The following is a 19,218-nucleotide window of genomic DNA, read 5'->3' as shown; positions in this document are numbered from 1 at the left end:
CACAAAATTAACACACCTTAATTGCAAAGTTGATGTACTATTTTAACATTTTTACCTTTAGTGAAAGCTGAAAATCTTAATCAAGTTTTTAGTTCATAAATCAGCTTAGTGAATATGATGCAATTGTATATAGCACTTATGTACATTGACGATGTACGTTTCTATTTAGTTTCATATATTCCTATTTCAACTAGGAAATGCCATTGGAGGATGACCAAACTACATTTGATGTACCAACACTCCTAGTTTAAGTAATAGATTTTCCATTTTTTTATTATAAATACCTCTTTAAATGGAGAACATATAAATAATTAGTAAAGATTTGGCACAGGGGACTTTACTGGCCTTTAATGCTTATAACATTTCTCACTGAATCTCAAATAGGATTTAATCATCTACACATTTCATTCGATCTATATTCTATAACTTTACGTGCAGAAATGTATCCCTAAGCATTTACATTTTGACAGATGAGTGTTAAATCACTATCTCACCAGTACTGGTCATGTTCCTTGTAGAAAGGAGCTTGTGGGGCACTGCTTTTGAGTTTTGCTGCAGCTCTGAATCAAGTACATAAAAGCCCAGCTTAGAATTCTTGTTTTGATGAGTATTGCTCGTATGCAGCTCATATTCTGCAGATGCCTACTGGCTATGCGCCCAGTCGTAACCAGAATTGCAAATGCACAAACCAAACCTGAGATTAGAAACAAGCCAGAAAAGGGCTCATAACCTATAGGACCATCGTTCAAGTTGAGTGAAGTTGAACAGTTGAAGGAGGAGAGCATTTGTTTTTCTAATAGCTCCACTTGTTTCTTCTCGTTTACATCTAGGATTGCCTTTGACATGTCAATTGCCAGAGGAGACCCCTTTGGAAAAACCTGAAGCAAACAATTAAAAACCACCCCAATGATCAGTTACTAACTCTGCTTGAAGCAAAGTGTTCGATGAAATGCCTCAAACAAAAAGATAGAGAGGGAGAATTGCGCACAAATGCAAAGCCGCTAGGCTTGTATATAGGGCCTGCTTTCATATAGCCGTTGCAGTAACATGCGAGGAAGACTTTAGCATGGGGGCCGACGAAGAATGCTGCTTGAATATCTCCGTTCTCAAAGGCCTTTGGGTAGTCACTTATGGAGGATATTCTCTTGATGTTTTCTGGTCTGAACTCTAGAACATCGATCAGGTACCTTATTATAAAAGAGTTGCCATTACATCCAACAGTTCCATTTATTTTTTGAAGTGTTTCCACATCGAGCACAGATGGCTGGACTCTAGAGATAGTCATCATAGAAGTGAGGCTCGCTGTGAAAGTGGCCGTTACTAGTAGTATCACAACTAACCATGGAGTCAGCACCAGCCTTGCCAAATTACTCTGAATTCGCTCTCCTGCATATTGTAGTGGTATGTTAAGACGATCATTACACTTTAATAAACTTAAGATATACCTGAACATAGACTTACTTTGAGCAAAGAACAAAACGGTGACAGAAAACCACAAAATGGCCCCAATGCCCTTTAAATCAAGGTTTTCGCCATGCTCATTTTCAATAAACCAAACGACAAAGCATACAGAAAGGTGTATAGTGATCATGAGCAACCACATGGTTTTGCTAAAGGCCTGCATGAACATCCATTTTTCCTTCAGCTTGTCTGGTTTTACAGTGACTACCATCTGAAGTCCAGAGCTTATATATGGTTGTGAGAACTCAACATAATGATACCGCTCAGCTAGGACTTCTATATCACCAACAGCTGCATCCAAGCGCTGTTTAACATTAGTAGAAATTGTCATAGATCAGTGTCTAAAGAGCCCTATATGTGCCGCCGTGTAAGAGACACTTATTGTCGCATGCAAAAGTAAAGTTCTGAAAATATATGATAGCATGTTAGACAACTCTGGACTCCAAACCTGTGTCTTATTTAGTGTAGAAGAACAACAGTGTGTACCTTGTAGTAGACCTGTTCCACCAATTCATCATATGAGCCATTGAAGGGAACAAACACATAAGGCAACTCATAAGGCAGGTTTTTGGAAGCTTTTTGAAACATGTCAATTGAAAACCCTGAGATGTGTGTACGATTCTTGTCCTGGTCATATGTTACTTTCACGAACTGATTGAAGGCACCCTTAGCTGGAATACCTATCTGCAAAGGTCTCTCTCCATTGACAAGAGTCCACCCCTTTGGAGCTGCTTGTAAGCCACCTGGCCAGTTGATTGGACCCAAAACATGGACATAGTTCTGATGAGTCCTCTTCTTCATATCAATGTGATTGTTCCTGTCATCTGAGAAACCAAAGCTTGGTGACCAGAATGCAATCTCGCTGTAGCTTCTGCCAAAAACGTTGATGATTTGATAGGTTGGTGGTGGGGACAGCATGCCATTCTTGAACTCCATCATGCCACTTAGACCTTGGAATTTGGTGGACACAATTTCTTGAGACAAATGTTTTGAGGTAGCCTTTTTCATGGCTACAGCAATGGCCTGCATTGTATCATATGTTCGAAGAGCAATGATGCTTGGACTAGAGTTTTCTTCTTCTTCAGGGTATTGTAGTCCATATAGTCTGCGAAATCTGGTTTTGAACTTCACAAAATTGTTGGTTGTTTCCATAAAGTTGGTTTTGATGCCAAGTACACCTTGCATGTTGTACTTAATAGAAGAATTTACAGAGTCGATCAGGCTTGCAATCTCATCAGTGACAATCCAGACATAGCCTTTGCCCATCATCCCCATTTCCTCTGCCTTTTTAAAGAGAAAAACAGCTGAATTTAAAGAAAACTGGGTAACTATGAAAACCCTGTTGCTTTTGCTCCTCAACTTCTTCAGCTCTTCATAAAAAAAGGCATCCGGATCAGAGAGAGAAGAAAAGGCTGGGAAAGATTGATGGTGTTCAATCTCTGAGTTGACTAATTTAAGTGAATCAGAGAGGATAGATATCATTCCAGAATAGGAAGTAAAGTCATTGTTTTGTTCATAAATTGCAGTGACCTTTCTCCATTGGAAATGACCAACTAAGGCTGCTAAGCATTGCATATGGATAACAATGTCATTTGCTACTTGAAGAAAATTTGGCAGCTGAAGTGAGGCTGGAGATGGGCTTATGGCAATTGAAGTAAGTGATAGGATGGTGAAGTTTGCGGTCCAATCATCAATCTCAGTGACCAGAGCTGCTTCTTGCATGGTTAGTGTTCCAACTATGGCTTCAACTTTTTTATGATTCAGAAGATTGATTGCTGCCAAAGAAAACAAAGATTGATAGCCAAATCCAAATATAAGAATACTAGAGTAGCAAGTAATGTCACTATGGTTTTTGACACTAAAACCTTAGAAGATTACCAGCAGCAGTTGATTTGGCAGAATTGCCTTGTGAATCTCTGAGGTCTAAGTTTACTCTAAGGCAGCTCGAGTGAAGAAGGTCTTGGATAGCCAAATCCATGGCTATTCTTTGTTCTTTTCCCACACGAGAAGTGAGATCAACTACAGCTCCTATTCTTGCAACCCTGTGTCGTTGGGTTTCTTGACATCTGTCCCCTCTTCCATTGGCCAGGGCTGAATTCACCAGCAACAGCAAAACCAAAAGGCCCCAAGACATACTGTATTTTCTTAGCCTGATATTCCTTCTGTGAATCATATGTAAATTTAATCATGCGTTTTATTGACCTTGAACTAATGACTTGTGAAAGGAACCAAAAGAAAGATTCAAAGTTTGAAAATGCTACTTGTGGCAATTTTTCCAGGACGCTTCATCAATGAGCCAATAATCAACGCTGGTTTTAGTTTATTCATTATCACTATGCAATCTATGCTAGTTGGGTGTATTATTTATGAGAAGTCAATACTCAACATTTACCAGTTTTATGATTTTTTTTTCAATTGAAAACTTGTAATCGTTGAGCAACATTACTCTATCGTCCATAATAGGCCCTGGCTAATATCAAACATGCCTTCCGATCAACTTGCCATATATATATATATATTTATAATTACCAGAACAACTTCCGCCATTGTTTGATCCTTTGAGGCCTGACTCTTGAACAGAAATACCAGACATATATATATCCAAGATGATGACAAAGTCAATGAGAGAGAGTGAACAATGAAAATCTTTACTTGGATGATTGTTGCTTCATATCTCTCTAACTATAGTGTTAATTTTAATTCACAACGTACACTGGCTCTTTAGAACCTTTCATTATCAACTCAAATTCTTGGAAATCATTTCTATGATTTATTTTTTATTTACTTTAAGAGTGATATATGAAACTTAACTGAGGTACGTAATATTCCTTTACTCGACGCTTGAAAGTACGATACCACTCGACTGCTCGTCACCGAAGCAATATTAGTCTTAAATTGAAAGATTATAAGCTTCATGCACAGTCGCACAGAGTTGAAATTATGTAACTTCAAGTCAGACACAGATGATGGATTTGAAAGACGTTAGAACTCGGAGTAAAAATTTCAATCTTGGTTGTGTTGGGCCTTGGGCTTTAGTGGCAGCAGACCCGGGCAGGGCCCGAGAGTGAGAAGCAGAGGTGGACACTGGAGAGCCGAGCGCGCATCGTTCAGTTCTTTATCTACAAAACTCTGCAAGTAACTCTGATTGATGATGATGATGATGATGGGTCTTCAGTACTTCAAGAACCATGTCAACAACTAACTGAGCTCAATCTCTCACTACCCAAAACGCAAAACCCTCCATGGCCTCTATCTCCAAACCACCGCTGCTCGTCCACAACCACCTCACCTCCCTCACTCTCCTCGGCCCCGCCACTATTCTATCCTTCCCCATCGCCAAAACGACGTCGCTCCACAGCCGCCTCTGCGCGGTGAAGACCGGGGCCGGGAGGCAGGAGGCGGAGGGGCCGGAGCTGCTGCGTAAGCCGGTGGTGAAGGACTTGGACACAGATGAGATTTCGGGGGAAGATGAAGGAGAGGAAGGGAAATGGGTTGATTGGGAAGATAAGATTTTAGAAGATACTGTTCCGCTGGTTGGGTTTGTGAGGATGATTCTTCATTCTGGGAGATATGAAAGTGGAGATAGGTTGAGCCCTGAGCATGAGAAGACTGTTCTTGAGAGGCTGCTTCCGTATCACCCTGAAGCTGCCAAGAAGATCGGTTCCGGAATTGATTACGTCACGGTATAGTTCTATCTTCCTTAGTTCAGTTCAGTTCAGTTCAGTTCTTTTTTTTTTGTTCTTTTTTTATAGGTAGTTCAGTTCTATTTGTGCATATGGAATTTTGATATATCTTAGTTGGACTCCATGGATATGATCTTAGTGAAAGTTGGAGTGTACAATTTGGATTGTGAATGCTAGTGCTAATGCCGAAAGTGGTTCAGTTGCGATGGACTTATTAAGTTACTTAGGCGATGCTTGTTTCTTTGTATTTTGAACTGGAGGATTTTTGTAGCCTATACATGTAATCTTGGTACTCAATTATAGAACTGGGATAACTAGTCAGAGAGTTTCCACTTTCCAGTGTTCTACATAGCTGTGTTCCAGTTCCGAAGAGGTTGTGGCTCTATTGATGTATAGTGTATACTCTAAGAGAGTGCTAATGCTGCTTCATTTAGATATCTAGCATCATAGTAAGGTGTAGGTTGGCACTTCTGATAACTGTAAAGTTGAATCTGATGTAGATAGGCAGATATGCGCACTCCCCCAATGAGAAGTGCTTAGTCTTATAAACAGTTCCAGTTTGCAGTCTTTATCCAGTTTGGATTCTGCCAGGGAACTATAGCTCTACAGTCTAGGGCAAGAGCGGATTGGGGTAATACTGCTTCATATTAGACATGGGGCCATGGGGGTATATATGTATCTGATATGATCATGCATTCTGGCTTTAATGTAACACTGCTAAATTCCTGGAATGATGCTACTTCATTGAGTGCGTGTGTTTTGTGATGTGGTGGCCAATATGCTGCCAATGATGGCCGCTAACTTTTCTGCCTCTGAATTGTTGACGAGAATGTGAAATCTTCATCTGCACTGAATATGTTATCATAGATGAGTGATTTGGTGGTATTTCAAGTATGCTATATTTTGTAATCCAAGTGAAGTGGATTTCTATATATGATTCATTTTTCTCTTTATTGGTTGGCAGGTTGGTTATCATCCAGATTTTGAAAGCTCAAGATGCTTGTTCATCGTTCAAAAAGATGGCACATTGGTCGACTTTTCATATTGGAAATGCATAAAAGGGCTCATTAGGAAGAACTATCCCTTGTATGCTGACAGCTTCATTCTAAGACATTTTCGAAAGCGTAGACGCGGTGTATAAAGCCAGAATCACCATTCATCTGACTTTCTATAACTCTATGTTGAAGAAAAAAATTCATCCATTCTGTAATGCCTGTTATATGTCAATTTTTGATCCAAATGCTATGTTGTTTTTACCTATTAGAGTGAGGTCAGAAAGCAATAGTAGATACCGAAATTTCTTTCAGAGTAAAAATGTGGTAAGAAATGCTGTGAAATGGATTTTCAAAGTGTCATGCATCATCTTTTTGATTGTTGGTTCATCCATTTGAGTTTCTACTTTCACTTATGGTATCCGAACCTTGTATACGGAGAATCTTTCTGTGAGCGTCTTTCTTAATCTTGTGTTTGAAGCAGTCTTCTTTCGAGTTTCGATCCTGGTCACACTAAACTCGTCTAGTAAGATATGGGAAAGATACGGAGACTCTAGACCTGGTCATGCTTTAGAGGAACACCATGAAAGGTTTAGGACTTCGACCTTTACATGATTCCATCATCTGCCATTTTAATGAGACAATGACCTAACAACCTTCCCATTAACAGATCTGTAGTCACCTGCCGGCAACTTTTTTTTCTTTGCACGAGATTCGGATATTGTTTTTTTGTGATTCTTATGTATTTAAAGATAAAATGTTTGATAAAATGACTAAAAAAAAGGGACCTAGAAACAATTGGAGCATAGCTTCTCTATCACGGCCGGAATAAAATGGCCTCATACATCGTCATCCCCCAACTCCCTTTCTCTCAATTTTGATCGAATCATGTACATACGTGTCCTCTGCATCGTTTTCATCTGCTTCCGATCCAGTGACAAGAGGATCAAGCATGCCATTAGAGGAACCAGAAAAGCTTATCTATCTCTGACTATCTGCACTTACGAGCAAACACAAACCGATACCCTTTTCATGTCGGAACAACCTATGTTGCACAGACACGCGAAAATGGTCGCGTATTGCGTGTCAGACACGGACACGCGTATTGGACACGCGGACACGCGCAAATACGCTCGGACACGCGTGTCTGATTTTGGACACGCGGTGGACACGTGAGTGTCCGAGTTGGACACGTGTGTGTCCGGACTGGACACGAAAATAACAAGGACACGCAGGGGTATAATTGAGATTTAACAGAAAAACAGAAAAAACATAAACATTAGGTCATCCAGCCTTCACAACCGCATTCGTTTTCCTCCGTTGGAAGTTTCCGAGAATTGGTTGCCTGGTGATGAACATTTATCAAATGATGAACATTTATTGGAACTTAGAAACTTAATATCTGCATATAACAACATTCAAATTAGATGACAGGAAAACTAGAATTATGTCTAGTTTGAATGTGGATTGACTAAGTTTTAATTTTAAAAACTATATTATTAATATAAAATTTAATTAACGTGTCCACTACGTGTCTAAGTCGGACACTTGAGATTTTGACGTGTCCGCGTATCGTATCGTGTCGAATACGGACACACGTGTCCGTATCCGTGCAACATAGGAAACAACCCTCTTTAAATGAATCAATGATATATCTTTGCCACGTTGTAGCCGATTGATTATGATTTTTTTTAGGAAACAACTGGGGTTGGGAGAAGCAGGTTTCGATCAGCTCTCGTGCTTAGTAGTCACTACTGTATTCTGTGTCAATATCCATTTTTTGTAGTGCTCGCTAGGGCACAAACACGTTGCATTATTACCTACTCAAAGCACTAGCACCGCTCAATGCTTTCATAAACTGTGGCTTTGTTTAGTGGTGCAACGTGGCACCGTGTACTGAACAAAGATCGCAAAAGATGATTGCAACGTCTATCTCTTTACTCGTCTACAAACAATTACTTCAGTTCTCCTCGTGATCCTCAGCTTCTGAATGCATTACATCAATGTTTCGATTAATATTTCAATTAATCAATCTGACTAGTTCTTTAAGTGTTAAAGTTCAACTACTATGAAATAATTTAAGGGTGTTGATCGATTAAACAAACCAGGATTAGTCTAGAGAATTCCTGTGAATATGATATATGATAGCTAACATAGCCAAGAAATGTACCAATCTGGGCAAGTATATTTGAAGCGTTCTGGAATGGTCCGGACTACTTTGGTCCAACTCTGTCGACGACAGGTGGCAGCAAGTCATTAGTCATAACAGATCGAACTAACGATTGGAAGAGTTAGTATTGTTCATTTTAATTATTATTTAAAAATTAGTAAGTTTGGTTAAAAATATCGAGGAATAAAGTCATCTTAATCGAGGAGGGTAAGTTTTAAAGTGAGCAATTGAGTATTAGGTTAGGCAATCGCGAAACTGATGAATTGAATTGTAATTTGGGAGAAAAAGGCATTGTGTTCGTCTGCGTGGGTGGACTGGTGATTGCATCCACCAGCGTCCGCTACCATAACCTCTTCGACATGATGGTCGACGCCGTCATCTCCACCATGTCTATCCCGGTCGAAATGCCGTACCACATGCAGCTCGATATGTCGTTGGAATCGCCGGAAATAGCAGATAACCCATGGAGAACTCGAAGCTACCGGTTGTCCTTTCTCCAATGATTGAGTTGTTCATAACCACGTCAATTTTAAGCTTGATTCTTCTGGGTCTCACGCTATATCCATTCAGATCCAAATTCAAACCTTTTGTTGCCACCGATTGTTGTCTTGAGGCCTATACGGTAACACATTTTCTGCTATGCCGGATTTCTTGGAGAAGTTAAGGTAATCGCTTCAGCCTGCAATCTCCTTCTGGAGATCAAAATAAGAATGATAAGATATAATAACCAACGAGGCACGTGCAATCCAACCTCCCATCGGTAAATAGGATTCTTCACCGCGCGAACTGTATCGCTACAATGCTAACGGATACAAATGCTCGACAACGTCAAACCACGATGGGGTTGGACCAGAGAAGAATGCTCCAGTATATTTAATCCCAAAGGGAACATGCCAGACAACTTTGGTCCATTTTTGCTTTGCTTCCAATCCCAGAATGCCAGCAACCATGATGTTATGATAATTAAACAGAGACTGCAATCACTTTGTTTTTTGGTGATGAGAGACTGCAATCACATTGGACTTTTCAGTTTTCAGTCGAGTCATGCCCTAGCTAGCTCCATGTGTCCCTCTTAAACATCGTCAATTCTGGCCTGGCTATTTCTTTATACCCGAAACAGGAAAATGATGAACGAAGAATCGTAGTGCAGGGTGTTGAAACTTTGAATGCTGGGAAAGATATTGCTATGCCTTTACATGGCCTTGACTTCAAAAGCAAACGCCTCACGTCCACATCTCGATCCACAAGTTTTGGACCTTCTGATATGAAAGGGACGAGCTCTGAGCCTCTGATGCCATCTGATTAAACTAATAGCCTGGAGTTTATGAGTCTTTGTAGGGAAACCGTAAACACCGGCCACGTAATAGTTAATACAAATCCATATTTTTTTTGGATAGAAGTTTGTCGATTGGTATGATCAAGGAGACAGTGAGACTTGAAGGTCAAGATCATAGCTTCTAACTTTGTTCAAGGGTATCTCAACTAACCAATTATGACCGTACAACTTTCTAAATTGCGTATGCTACAGGTTAAGGATCACATAAAATAGGGTTTAGCTTGTATTTTAGGAAAGTATTGCCCTCCCCATACAGATGTTTTCAGCAGTACAGTGTATAACGCCGTTCTGTAATGATGGAGGATTCCTGGTCATTGGTTGATATCCCGTAGACTAATCATGGGAAAGTGCATTACGGAGTGATTAGCTGCTAATTCCCTACAAAAAAGTAATTAATTACTAATTAAAAGAGAAAGATGAAAAATATGGTAGGCCGGCCGACATTAGGACTTTGTCCATCAGCCGGCTCATTCGACCTAGCTAGTTTTAACCGAATTATTATTACATCGTCGGCTCAACTCGATTTAGCATATATAGTAATTTAGATCAAAAATCTCATTCTTTGACATTAGAAAGTTTAAGCTTTTGTGAATGATGTAACGATTTATTCAAGTAACATTTGAGTGGGTGTTTCACAAAAAGACCAAAAGATAGTGACTATAAAGAGCTACGGTGACAACACACTAACCCTATAGTTGATACTAACTCAACAATGTCAACATGACCGCTACTCTTATGGGAGTCCATGTCTCTATTTTTTTAATAAAAGATTTGTACGGCTACCCTTAATTTTTAATTAATGAAGTCATCGAATACAAGAGGGGACATAAAACCTAATAACCATATGCATGTTCCATGCAATGCCATATTTGAAGAGCTAAAAATGAATCCAGTGACAATTAATTAGTATCACTCTATCTCAGTTCCTCACTATATTATTTATGTAGCGAACCTATGATTACTGTTATATCCCGATTTTTCAAATTGGTCAAATTTTATATTTATTTAAAAATAAATATAAAATAGGGATCGCCACGAGTCAGTGGTATTTTTTGTTAATTTTTCAGAATCTCAAATTATTTTTAATTATTTTCTGAAAATTATATCGAAATCAATGTCGTTAGTGACGTGACGGGTTCTGATTGAACCACGTGGTGACACGTGACAGTTGACCAGTTATTGATGTCATCATCATATGTGAGTCATGTGACATAAGTTGTGTGCTCTTCTCTTGTGCTCACGTGACACCAAGTCACAAATGGCTGAGTGACACGTGTCATCTTCAAAACCTATATATAGGATTGTCCTTCACTTTCAGCCGGACATCTCTATTCTTTCTCATTTTTCTTCTCGTTTTATATTATTATATTAGTTAGTGACGAAACTTCCGATGATCATAACTTTTGATCTCTAACTTTGATTATCAATCTGCGAGTGGCTACGGTTTCATATCGACGTTATCCTTATATCCTAAAAAATTGGATTAGATCCAACGATGATTTTTAGAAAGCTCGATTTAAGGTTATGTTTTACGTTCGGTATATGGGGTGGTGTGTTGAGTTGAGTGGTTTATGTAATGTGTTTCAAACATTATATGCTTTTAAAATGGTCGAAAAATATGTTTTAGATCTATTTCGAAATATCTATCTATTTTCCATTGAAGCATGTATATTTGCGAAATATGTGGAATTTATATGTGTTATATTATGTGCTAGATCCACTGTATGATAAGTCATGAAACATTTGAACTTTTTGATTGGTTATGACGAAGTATGTGACACACTGATGTATAGAATATATGCATTAGGTGCTTATGGGGTACACTAAATTGAAAGATATCCAATAAGAAAGGAGGATGTGATGTGATGAATTTATGTGTATACAATATATATTATTTTGTAGCGTGTCTTAATAATATTGCTTCACTAACATATTACATGATCTACTCACTGAGCGCGTGGTTTTTGTTAGGTTAATATTAACCTAGTAATGTTTGCCTTATTCTTATTATTTTTCTTTATATTTTTGTATATTTATTTATTTCTTATTACGTTTCCTACTCATGCTAGGAAAATGTGCAAATGATCAGAAACACGTCAAGAATAGTTGATTTAGCGCACATTATGGATTCGGGTGAAAGTTTCAAGCCAAAAAGAGCGAATGTGGAGATTTCACAAGAAAACAAAAGTCAACGCCGGAAAAATGCCGGTCAAACTCCGGCGATGTGAAGGTGGTTGCCGGAAATGGTGGTGGTTAAAGTCAATAAGTCAATGAAGCATATTGGTGAATTATGAATTGTAAATTTTAATTTATAATTTAAATTTAAAATAGAAGAAGACAAATGAATGAGACAATTTCAAGAACAAGATCCACAATTTGTGCTCCATAAATTGGGGATTTAAATTTAAAATAAAAGAAGACAAATGAAGGGAACCATTTTAAGAACAAGATCCACAATTTGTGCTTCCACATTTGTCCACCATATCTAGCCATTCATCCCCTTACATCTCCACCATTCATTTGTGACCTTAAGGCCTTTAAATACCCTCATTCTTCCCAAATTCATGCATTCTCCTTCACCACACTAAAACTCCATCAGAACTTCATATTTTCCATAGTTTTAACATAGTTTTCTTAGGCCTAAGTCATAGATACCAAGTTGTGCAAAGAAAAGTGTAAAGTGTCTTGAGTTTTCACAAAAAACTAAAGATCCTTTACACATTTGATCAATCACAAACTTATTTCATAGATTCGGGTCACTTCACTCTCTTCATCCTCTACTCATACTTTTTCTCAACCATTGTTATTTGTTCCTAGATTATGTGGATAAAGTATGGTGTTCATGGAGTTCTTCTTTTGTTATAACTCATTAATACCATACTTATAAACATTTTCTTTCTTATTACATCTTTGTGGGTAGTAAACCTTTAGAGGTACGGTTTGGTATCATTTGTACCAAACCCTTGGTAATCTCTTCTCTCTTTTCTCTACTTCTCTTTTGATGTATTTCATTTTCAAGGGTTTGTTGTATTTAATGGGTTGTGAGTAGTTGGATTTGAGGCTAGACTAGCCCTAGCCAAACTCATGTGCTAATGAATTCATTTTACTTTTAATTGATGTTGATGCATGTTGAATCTATGAGCTTCTACACTTAAAATGCTTACTAAATGTGTTGCTAGTTTTGTCACCTAGAAACATGTTTAGGTAATTAATGAATCGGAACTTGAACTTAACAACTTCTTGAATCCGTGAGCATGGGTAGCCTTTAGGTCGTGGCTTAGTGTTTCTTACGGGAAATATTAAGTTGCTTGAATTTCTTACATTGAACTTAATGCTTGTGCCATGAGTGTAATTACTCTAAGGGGGTGTTATGCTTGTGGTACATAAGCCCACTTGTATTATAAGGTAATATAATTGGGACTAAGGTTTTGTGATTTAATTTGGCTCCAAAAGACTTTGTTAAATTGCATGATTAGTTGGTTTCTTGGTAGCTTTACCAAAGCACTAGGGAGAAGTTTGTCAAACATGTTTATGCATTAATCTTGAGAGACATTTGTGCATGAGTAAGGCTAGGTGCAATGCCTAAGTCTCTACTCCTCTTTTGATTATATCTTTACATTTACCTTTCTTTGTTGTTTTTGTGCAAGAATTAGTTTGCTTAGCTTAATTCTAAAATCAACCAAGTCGATTCACTACCACTTGTTAATACCATCTCCATGACTCTTAGCTTCCAAATGGCTAAGGTTGTGAACTTGTAAAAAGTTAGAATGCATGTTTTTCCTGTTTTTCTTGCGGAAATCTAGTTTGAGTTGAGTTTCCCCCAATCCCTTGGGTACGATACTCTACACTTTCCCTTACTAAAACTTGACCTCCTATACTTGAGAGTAGATAGTTTCACACATAAATACACACAATCATACTTAAGTGATTCAACCAACAGTTTTTCTCATCCATCTATTTTTACTCTTTTGCATAGAAGTTTAGATTTTATCGAGCCGAGGTTGGACAAGTGATAGAAGCACTTTGTGCAACGTTCTTAACATGTTTTTACCTCAATTTGTACTTTGTTTAACCCTTATTATTGTACTATTGAGTCATTGAGTCGTAGTAAGAGTCTTGAGCGGTATTGGATGCATTTTTGTGCTTACATGAGTTTAAAACGCATAATTGGTTTATATTCCTAGTTTGACTAGGAATCCTTGTTAGGTTTTGAAACTAATTATCTCTTACTTATGATTTTATTTTCTTATTTTCAGATTGGATTAAAGAGATAATTAAAGAAAAAAAAAAGATGGAGCCAAGTCATGCAACAATTAAATAGAAGATGATCATTAAAGGCATAAAACATGGCATGTTTTAGGGAATAAAACATATCATGTTTTAGGGATTAAAGCATGCCATGTTTTAGGGAATACAACTTTCCATGTTTTAGGGATTAAAACATGACATTATTATAGGAAGAAAGAATCAATTTCAAACCCTCCATCTTTCCTCTATATATAGATGGCTTCACCTCTCAAAATGGGATCACTTCTCATTTGCATTCAAGAGCCAAACCTCTACCAAAATACTACCTCAAACATCCTTCACCAAAAGAGCAAACCATTCTCTCCCATATACAAATTCCATCTCCACCGAAATCACCATTGAAGACACACCTCCAAGGTTCCTACAACGTGTGATTCTCGCAACTCTTCTCCACGGGTTTGTTCGTTTTTGATTTTTGTACAATACTTTGTCTATGAAGATTGTAGTATGATGTTTGTGTGTGATTATTGTTTTGTATTAAGAATCGAAATTTTCAGATTGTTTTATTGGATTTTTGGTTCTTTGCCAAATTGATGGTTTCCTATAATTAATGAGTTTGTATTTCTATTATTGTGTTCTAATCATCTTTCTCATACTTTTAGATAATTTTCAGATATGTGCATATGAATTTAGTGCTTGGATGTAGTCCCTAAGATTGTGTTTAAGTGCTAGATTCATCAACCATATTGACACAAATCGAATCATGCCCTAAGTAGGTTCGGTTTGTGTTGATTAAAAGTGGTAAAAATTCTGGAAATTTGCATGTGAAACCATGGTGGGTGACGCCATACATGAAACATGTCTCCAACAAAGATTTGATGCTTAAATGTAATCTTATTTGATTTCCACTCTAAGTGTTATTGAATTGGATTGCATGCAAATTTAGATTAGGCCCTAAGTCAATCTAAATGTTAATTGAAATCTTGCACGATTAGATGTTCCCCTAAGGGTCTAATTGTATTGGTGTCTAAAAAGTATGTAGTTGGTCGAATTAGAATGCATGATAGGTTCGAACTTGTAATTATGTGGTGTAATGGTAAATTTGGTTTAAGTTTGTTAAAGAGAAGTCGATCATGTAAATAGTAAGTTAGGTTTTATTTTAGTAGTTAATAATCAATCTCAAAAACCCCCCATTATTCGTTAACACTAAAAGTTTAGAGTTCCCTTCAATTCCCCGGAAAGAACGATCCCTGCTTATTCTATACTAACAATGATGTTTTACAAGGTTTATTATAAACGTTTTAACCAACGATCTATCATTTTGGCGCCGTTGCCGGGGAATTGAGAAAGTCTCAATTCTTTGAAGTGTTAATTTTGTACTATATTGTATATTTGTAAAAATAAATTCGTGTAAATAGTACAGTGAACAGTATTCTTCAATAAAAACAATTATAAGTTTTTTTTTTACACCTAAAAAAAAAGTAAATCTCTGTAAATTTTTTTTTTACTTTTTTTTGTAAAGTGTAAAAATGTAAAATACTTGTAAAAAAAAAAGTAAAAATAAATTTTGTACAGTAAATAAAAAAAGGAATAATAAAAATAAATGTATATGAACAGTAATCAGTAACAGTAAAGTACTCACAGTAAATAAACAAACGTGAACAGTAACTTTGTAAAAAAAATTAACTTTTTTTTATTCTATATTTTAGTGATAAATGTTTTAATTTTGTTGTAGTATGCATATATGATACTTGATTACAGTTAGATAATTAAGGAAACTAAAATGTTTATTTATGCTTAGTTTATTGTAAGTTATAAAGTGAACGGAATAGGTAAAGTCCATTTTGTTAATATTAGCTTTAACCCTCCATTTGTATCTTGCTAAGGTCACTTGGGGTTGAGAGCGGCTTTTATTAACACTTTGCGAGCAGTCTAACACACAAATTTATTCCAAGCTGAGTAAGGGGCATACTATTTTCATTACCCTGGTTCAAGGTTTACAAAATTGGATCTCAGAGGCTCATAGACTGACATACATCTCGGTGATGGAGTCGATTGGGAAAGCATCCTTTCGAGGATGTGGCCCCCGTGGTGTCCAACAAATGAGTCCTGCCTTGTGACTATCTCTGATTCTAGCTATCCAGCCTTCTGAAACAAAGGAATGAGTTTGTGTCTAGACGACATACTTAGGCCGCACGTCCACCTCACTTTATAACTTAGAAAATAACTTTGTATAAATAGATGTATATAGTTTCAAAAGAAAATGATATTGTAACTTTTAAGGTATATCAGATAAAGCAAGACCCTTACCTGGGACTATTTCAGTCCATTGCACAGTTAGCTCCTCTGCTCCACGTACCTTAAATGTTAGGATTGTGTGTGAATAAAATCAATTAGACTTAGTAATACTTTACACTTGTAGATTTTGTAAAAAAAAAAAAACAATCAATCTGTAACAAACAAAGAAAAGAAAACGAAAGTGAAAAAAAAAAAGAGTTTGTATTTACTTATACTTGTATTTCATACTTTGTAAAGTACTAATAATTGTTCTTTTCAGGCTCATGAATGTCCAAGATTAGTGGTTGGTCCGAAGAGTTTAATGCACGCCTGAAAAGAATTCAGCCTCAAGATCAGTTTGATAACGTTTCCATTGAGTCAGATTCATTTCAAGAAGAAAGAGACTTTGGGTTCATTTCGCCATTTCCAGGTTCATCAAGTTGTGGTAGGCTCAATCCATTGTTCTTTGAGGATCCAGAGTTAGAATTGTTGACAAGTCCGTGTCCTTTGGGCCAATTAAATTTCGATTTACCTGATCTAGTGCCCACAGTTCAAAACCGAACAAAGGAAAACCTAGTTCCAAAACCAGAAATGGCATCGATCAGAGAGCAGAATGGCCAAGTAGAAGGAGCAGTTGGGGGGACATCATCCTCTAACATAGCGTACCCTGTTCCAGAGGAGGGCAAGACGAGTGATTTTGAGTTGAAGAGTGGGTTCCTGCATCATTTGCCTAAGTTCCATGGACTCTCAGGAGATGACCCCAATCAACATCTCACTCTGTTCCAGTTCAACTGTGAGACTATGTGCCCTAGAGGAGCAGACATTCAGATTGTGAAGATGAGAGCGTTTCCTTATTCATTGGAGGATCGTGCTCAAAAGTGGTTGTTTGAGGTACCTGCTGGTAGGATTACTTCATGGACAACAATGGTTAATGAGTTTTTGTCGAAGTATTTTCCCTCATCAAGGGTGACACACATCAGGAAACAGATAACAGGAATCAAGCAAGGACAAGATGAGTCATTCTACAATTACTATGAGAGGTTCAAATCTCTTGTAGCATCATGCCCAGCCCATGGCATTAGAGAAGGTATGTTGCTTCAGTATTTCTATGAAGGATTGCTACAAATGGAAAGAGAGTTCCTTGATTCAGCTGCTGGTGGATCGTTTTTGGACAAGAGCAATGTAGTAGCAAAAGATCTTTTGGAGAAGAGAGCTATGAACAACCAACAATTTGGAACATCTGCTAGTTCTACACGGCAGGTACATGAGACTAACTCGAGTTCAAGCTCTGCTCTAGAGGACAAGGTTGATAAGTTGTCCAAGATGATGAATCATTTCATGAAGACTAGTGGAGCTCAAGTTTGTGGAATCTGTACGGATGGGCACCCTACTGATCAGTGTCCTCAAGTTGCTTCTAGTGGAGGGTATGAGGAGGTCAATGCCCTTGGTTATCAAGGAGGTCAAAGGTACAATCCATTTTCGAATACCTACAACCCTGGCCTACGTGATCATCCAAACTTTCGGTGGTCCAATAATGAGAATGTACTAAGGCCACATCAGAATGCTATGCAATTTGGGCCTCGTCCGGCTGGTTTGTTTAGACCACAAGCTCCACTACTCAATGTTCCACCTCCCAACGTGGCTAGTACTCCTAATTATGATGAGATGTTGAAATCTTTAGTTGCTGGACAAAGTCAATTGAATACCGTGACTCAAACTTTGGTGGTGGGTCAACAAGCGAATAGCAAAGACATTGCGGAGCTAAAAACGCATATGGGCCAGGTAGTAGACTTCATGGGCCGTTTTTCTGAGCAAGGAAAGTTGCCAAGTGGTGTCATACCTAACCCAAAGAATGAGCAAGCCCAAGCTATCATGACAAGGAGTGGGCTCGAGCTAAAGGAGCGGCCTATTATTGCTAGGAAGGCCCAAACAACCCATGTTCTTGAAGAGGGTGATGAGATGACTATGATGAATGTCTTGGAGAAAGATCCATCTACCTCCAAGAAGGAGAGTGTGCCGATCCATGAAGCACACAAAGGTACAAATGCTAACTCAAATGAATTAGTTAAAACTAATCCTATTTCGTATGTACCTTTCCCTTCTAGGTTTGCAAAGAGCAAGAAGGATAAATCTGATGAGGAGGTGTTAGAAGTCTTTAGGAAGGTGCAAGTTAACCTTCCATTGTTAGAGTGTATCAAGCAGATCCCTAAATATGCGAAATTTCTTAAGGAGCTTTGCACTTCAAGAAGACAAATTAGGGAAGAAAAGGTAGTGAAGATGAATGAGACAGTTTCAGCTGTCATACAAAGGAAGCTACCCCCTAAGATGAAGGATCCGGGAAGTTTCTCTGTCCCATGTAAAATTGGTAACACATTATTTGATAATGTTATGCTTGATCTAGGTGCTTCGATAAATGTCATGCCATATAATGTTTATCAATCACTAGGATTAGGACCTTTGAAGAATGATAATGTGATTATCCAATTAGCAGATCGATCTAACAAGTACCCTAAGGGGTATGTTGAGGATGTCCTTGTGCAGGTCAGTCACTTGATTTTTCCTGCAGATTTCTATGTGCTAGACATGGAGGTATCACCCTTGGAAACAACTCCACTACTTTTGGGGAGACCGTTCATGAGAACTGCAAGGACATGCATCGATGTTGCAAATGGGAGTTTGACGATGGAGTTTGATGGAAATGTTATCAGCTTCAACATTTTTGAGGTAATGAAGTACCCAGTTTCTGACATTAACTCGTGTTTTTCTGTGGATGATTCTATTGCACAAGTTATGTCAGAGACGTTGGAAGCATAGCAATTAGCTATGGAGCAAGGGGCCGGATTTGACAAGCATGGGGACCGTGTCCCAAGAGAGGAGTGGGCTGACTTTGAGCCCAAAATTTTTGAAATAGTGAATGAGCTTGAAACTCAACCATACAAAAGGTATCCCTCTTTCTTGTCAATTCCCATTTCCACTAATAAATTGTTACCATCTGTGGTACAAGCCCCAAAGTTAGATTTGAAGGAGCTTCCAGATCATTTGAAGTATGTG

At 37.9% G+C, this 19,218-nt stretch overlaps 2 protein-coding genes across 2 annotated transcripts; one reads left to right on the top strand and one right to left on the bottom strand.

Annotated features, from left to right (window-relative positions):
- Window positions 1–348: 348 nt before the first annotated feature.
- Window positions 349–3,600, bottom strand: LOC126782164 (glutamate receptor 2.7-like). The gene is made up of 5 exons (XM_050507346.1): window positions 3,340–3,600; window positions 1,948–3,236; window positions 1,462–1,765; window positions 989–1,386; window positions 349–878 (listed from the first exon to the last, which is right to left on the bottom strand). The coding sequence occupies exons 1-5, from the start codon at window positions 3,593–3,595 to the stop codon at window positions 504–506; spliced, it is 2,622 nt and encodes an 873-aa protein (XP_050363303.1). The 5' UTR covers window positions 3,596–3,600; the 3' UTR covers window positions 349–503.
- Window positions 3,601–4,593: 993 nt separating this feature from the next.
- On the top strand, window positions 4,594–6,476 carry LOC126783693 (protein DCL, chloroplastic). Its single transcript, XM_050509207.1, has 2 exons — window positions 4,594–5,144; window positions 6,109–6,476. Exons 1-2 carry the CDS (start codon window positions 4,704–4,706, stop codon window positions 6,283–6,285), a joined length of 618 nt encoding a protein of 205 aa, XP_050365164.1. The 5' UTR covers window positions 4,594–4,703; the 3' UTR covers window positions 6,286–6,476.
- Window positions 6,477–19,218: the final 12,742 nt, after the last annotated feature.

This window comes from Argentina anserina, chromosome 2 (genome assembly GCF_933775445.1).
Source record: "Argentina anserina chromosome 2, drPotAnse1.1, whole genome shotgun sequence".
NCBI lineage: Eukaryota > Viridiplantae > Streptophyta > Magnoliopsida > Rosales > Rosaceae > Argentina > Argentina anserina.
Note: the sequence above shows the minus strand (reverse complement) of the source record. Positions and strands in the feature narration are given on the sequence as shown.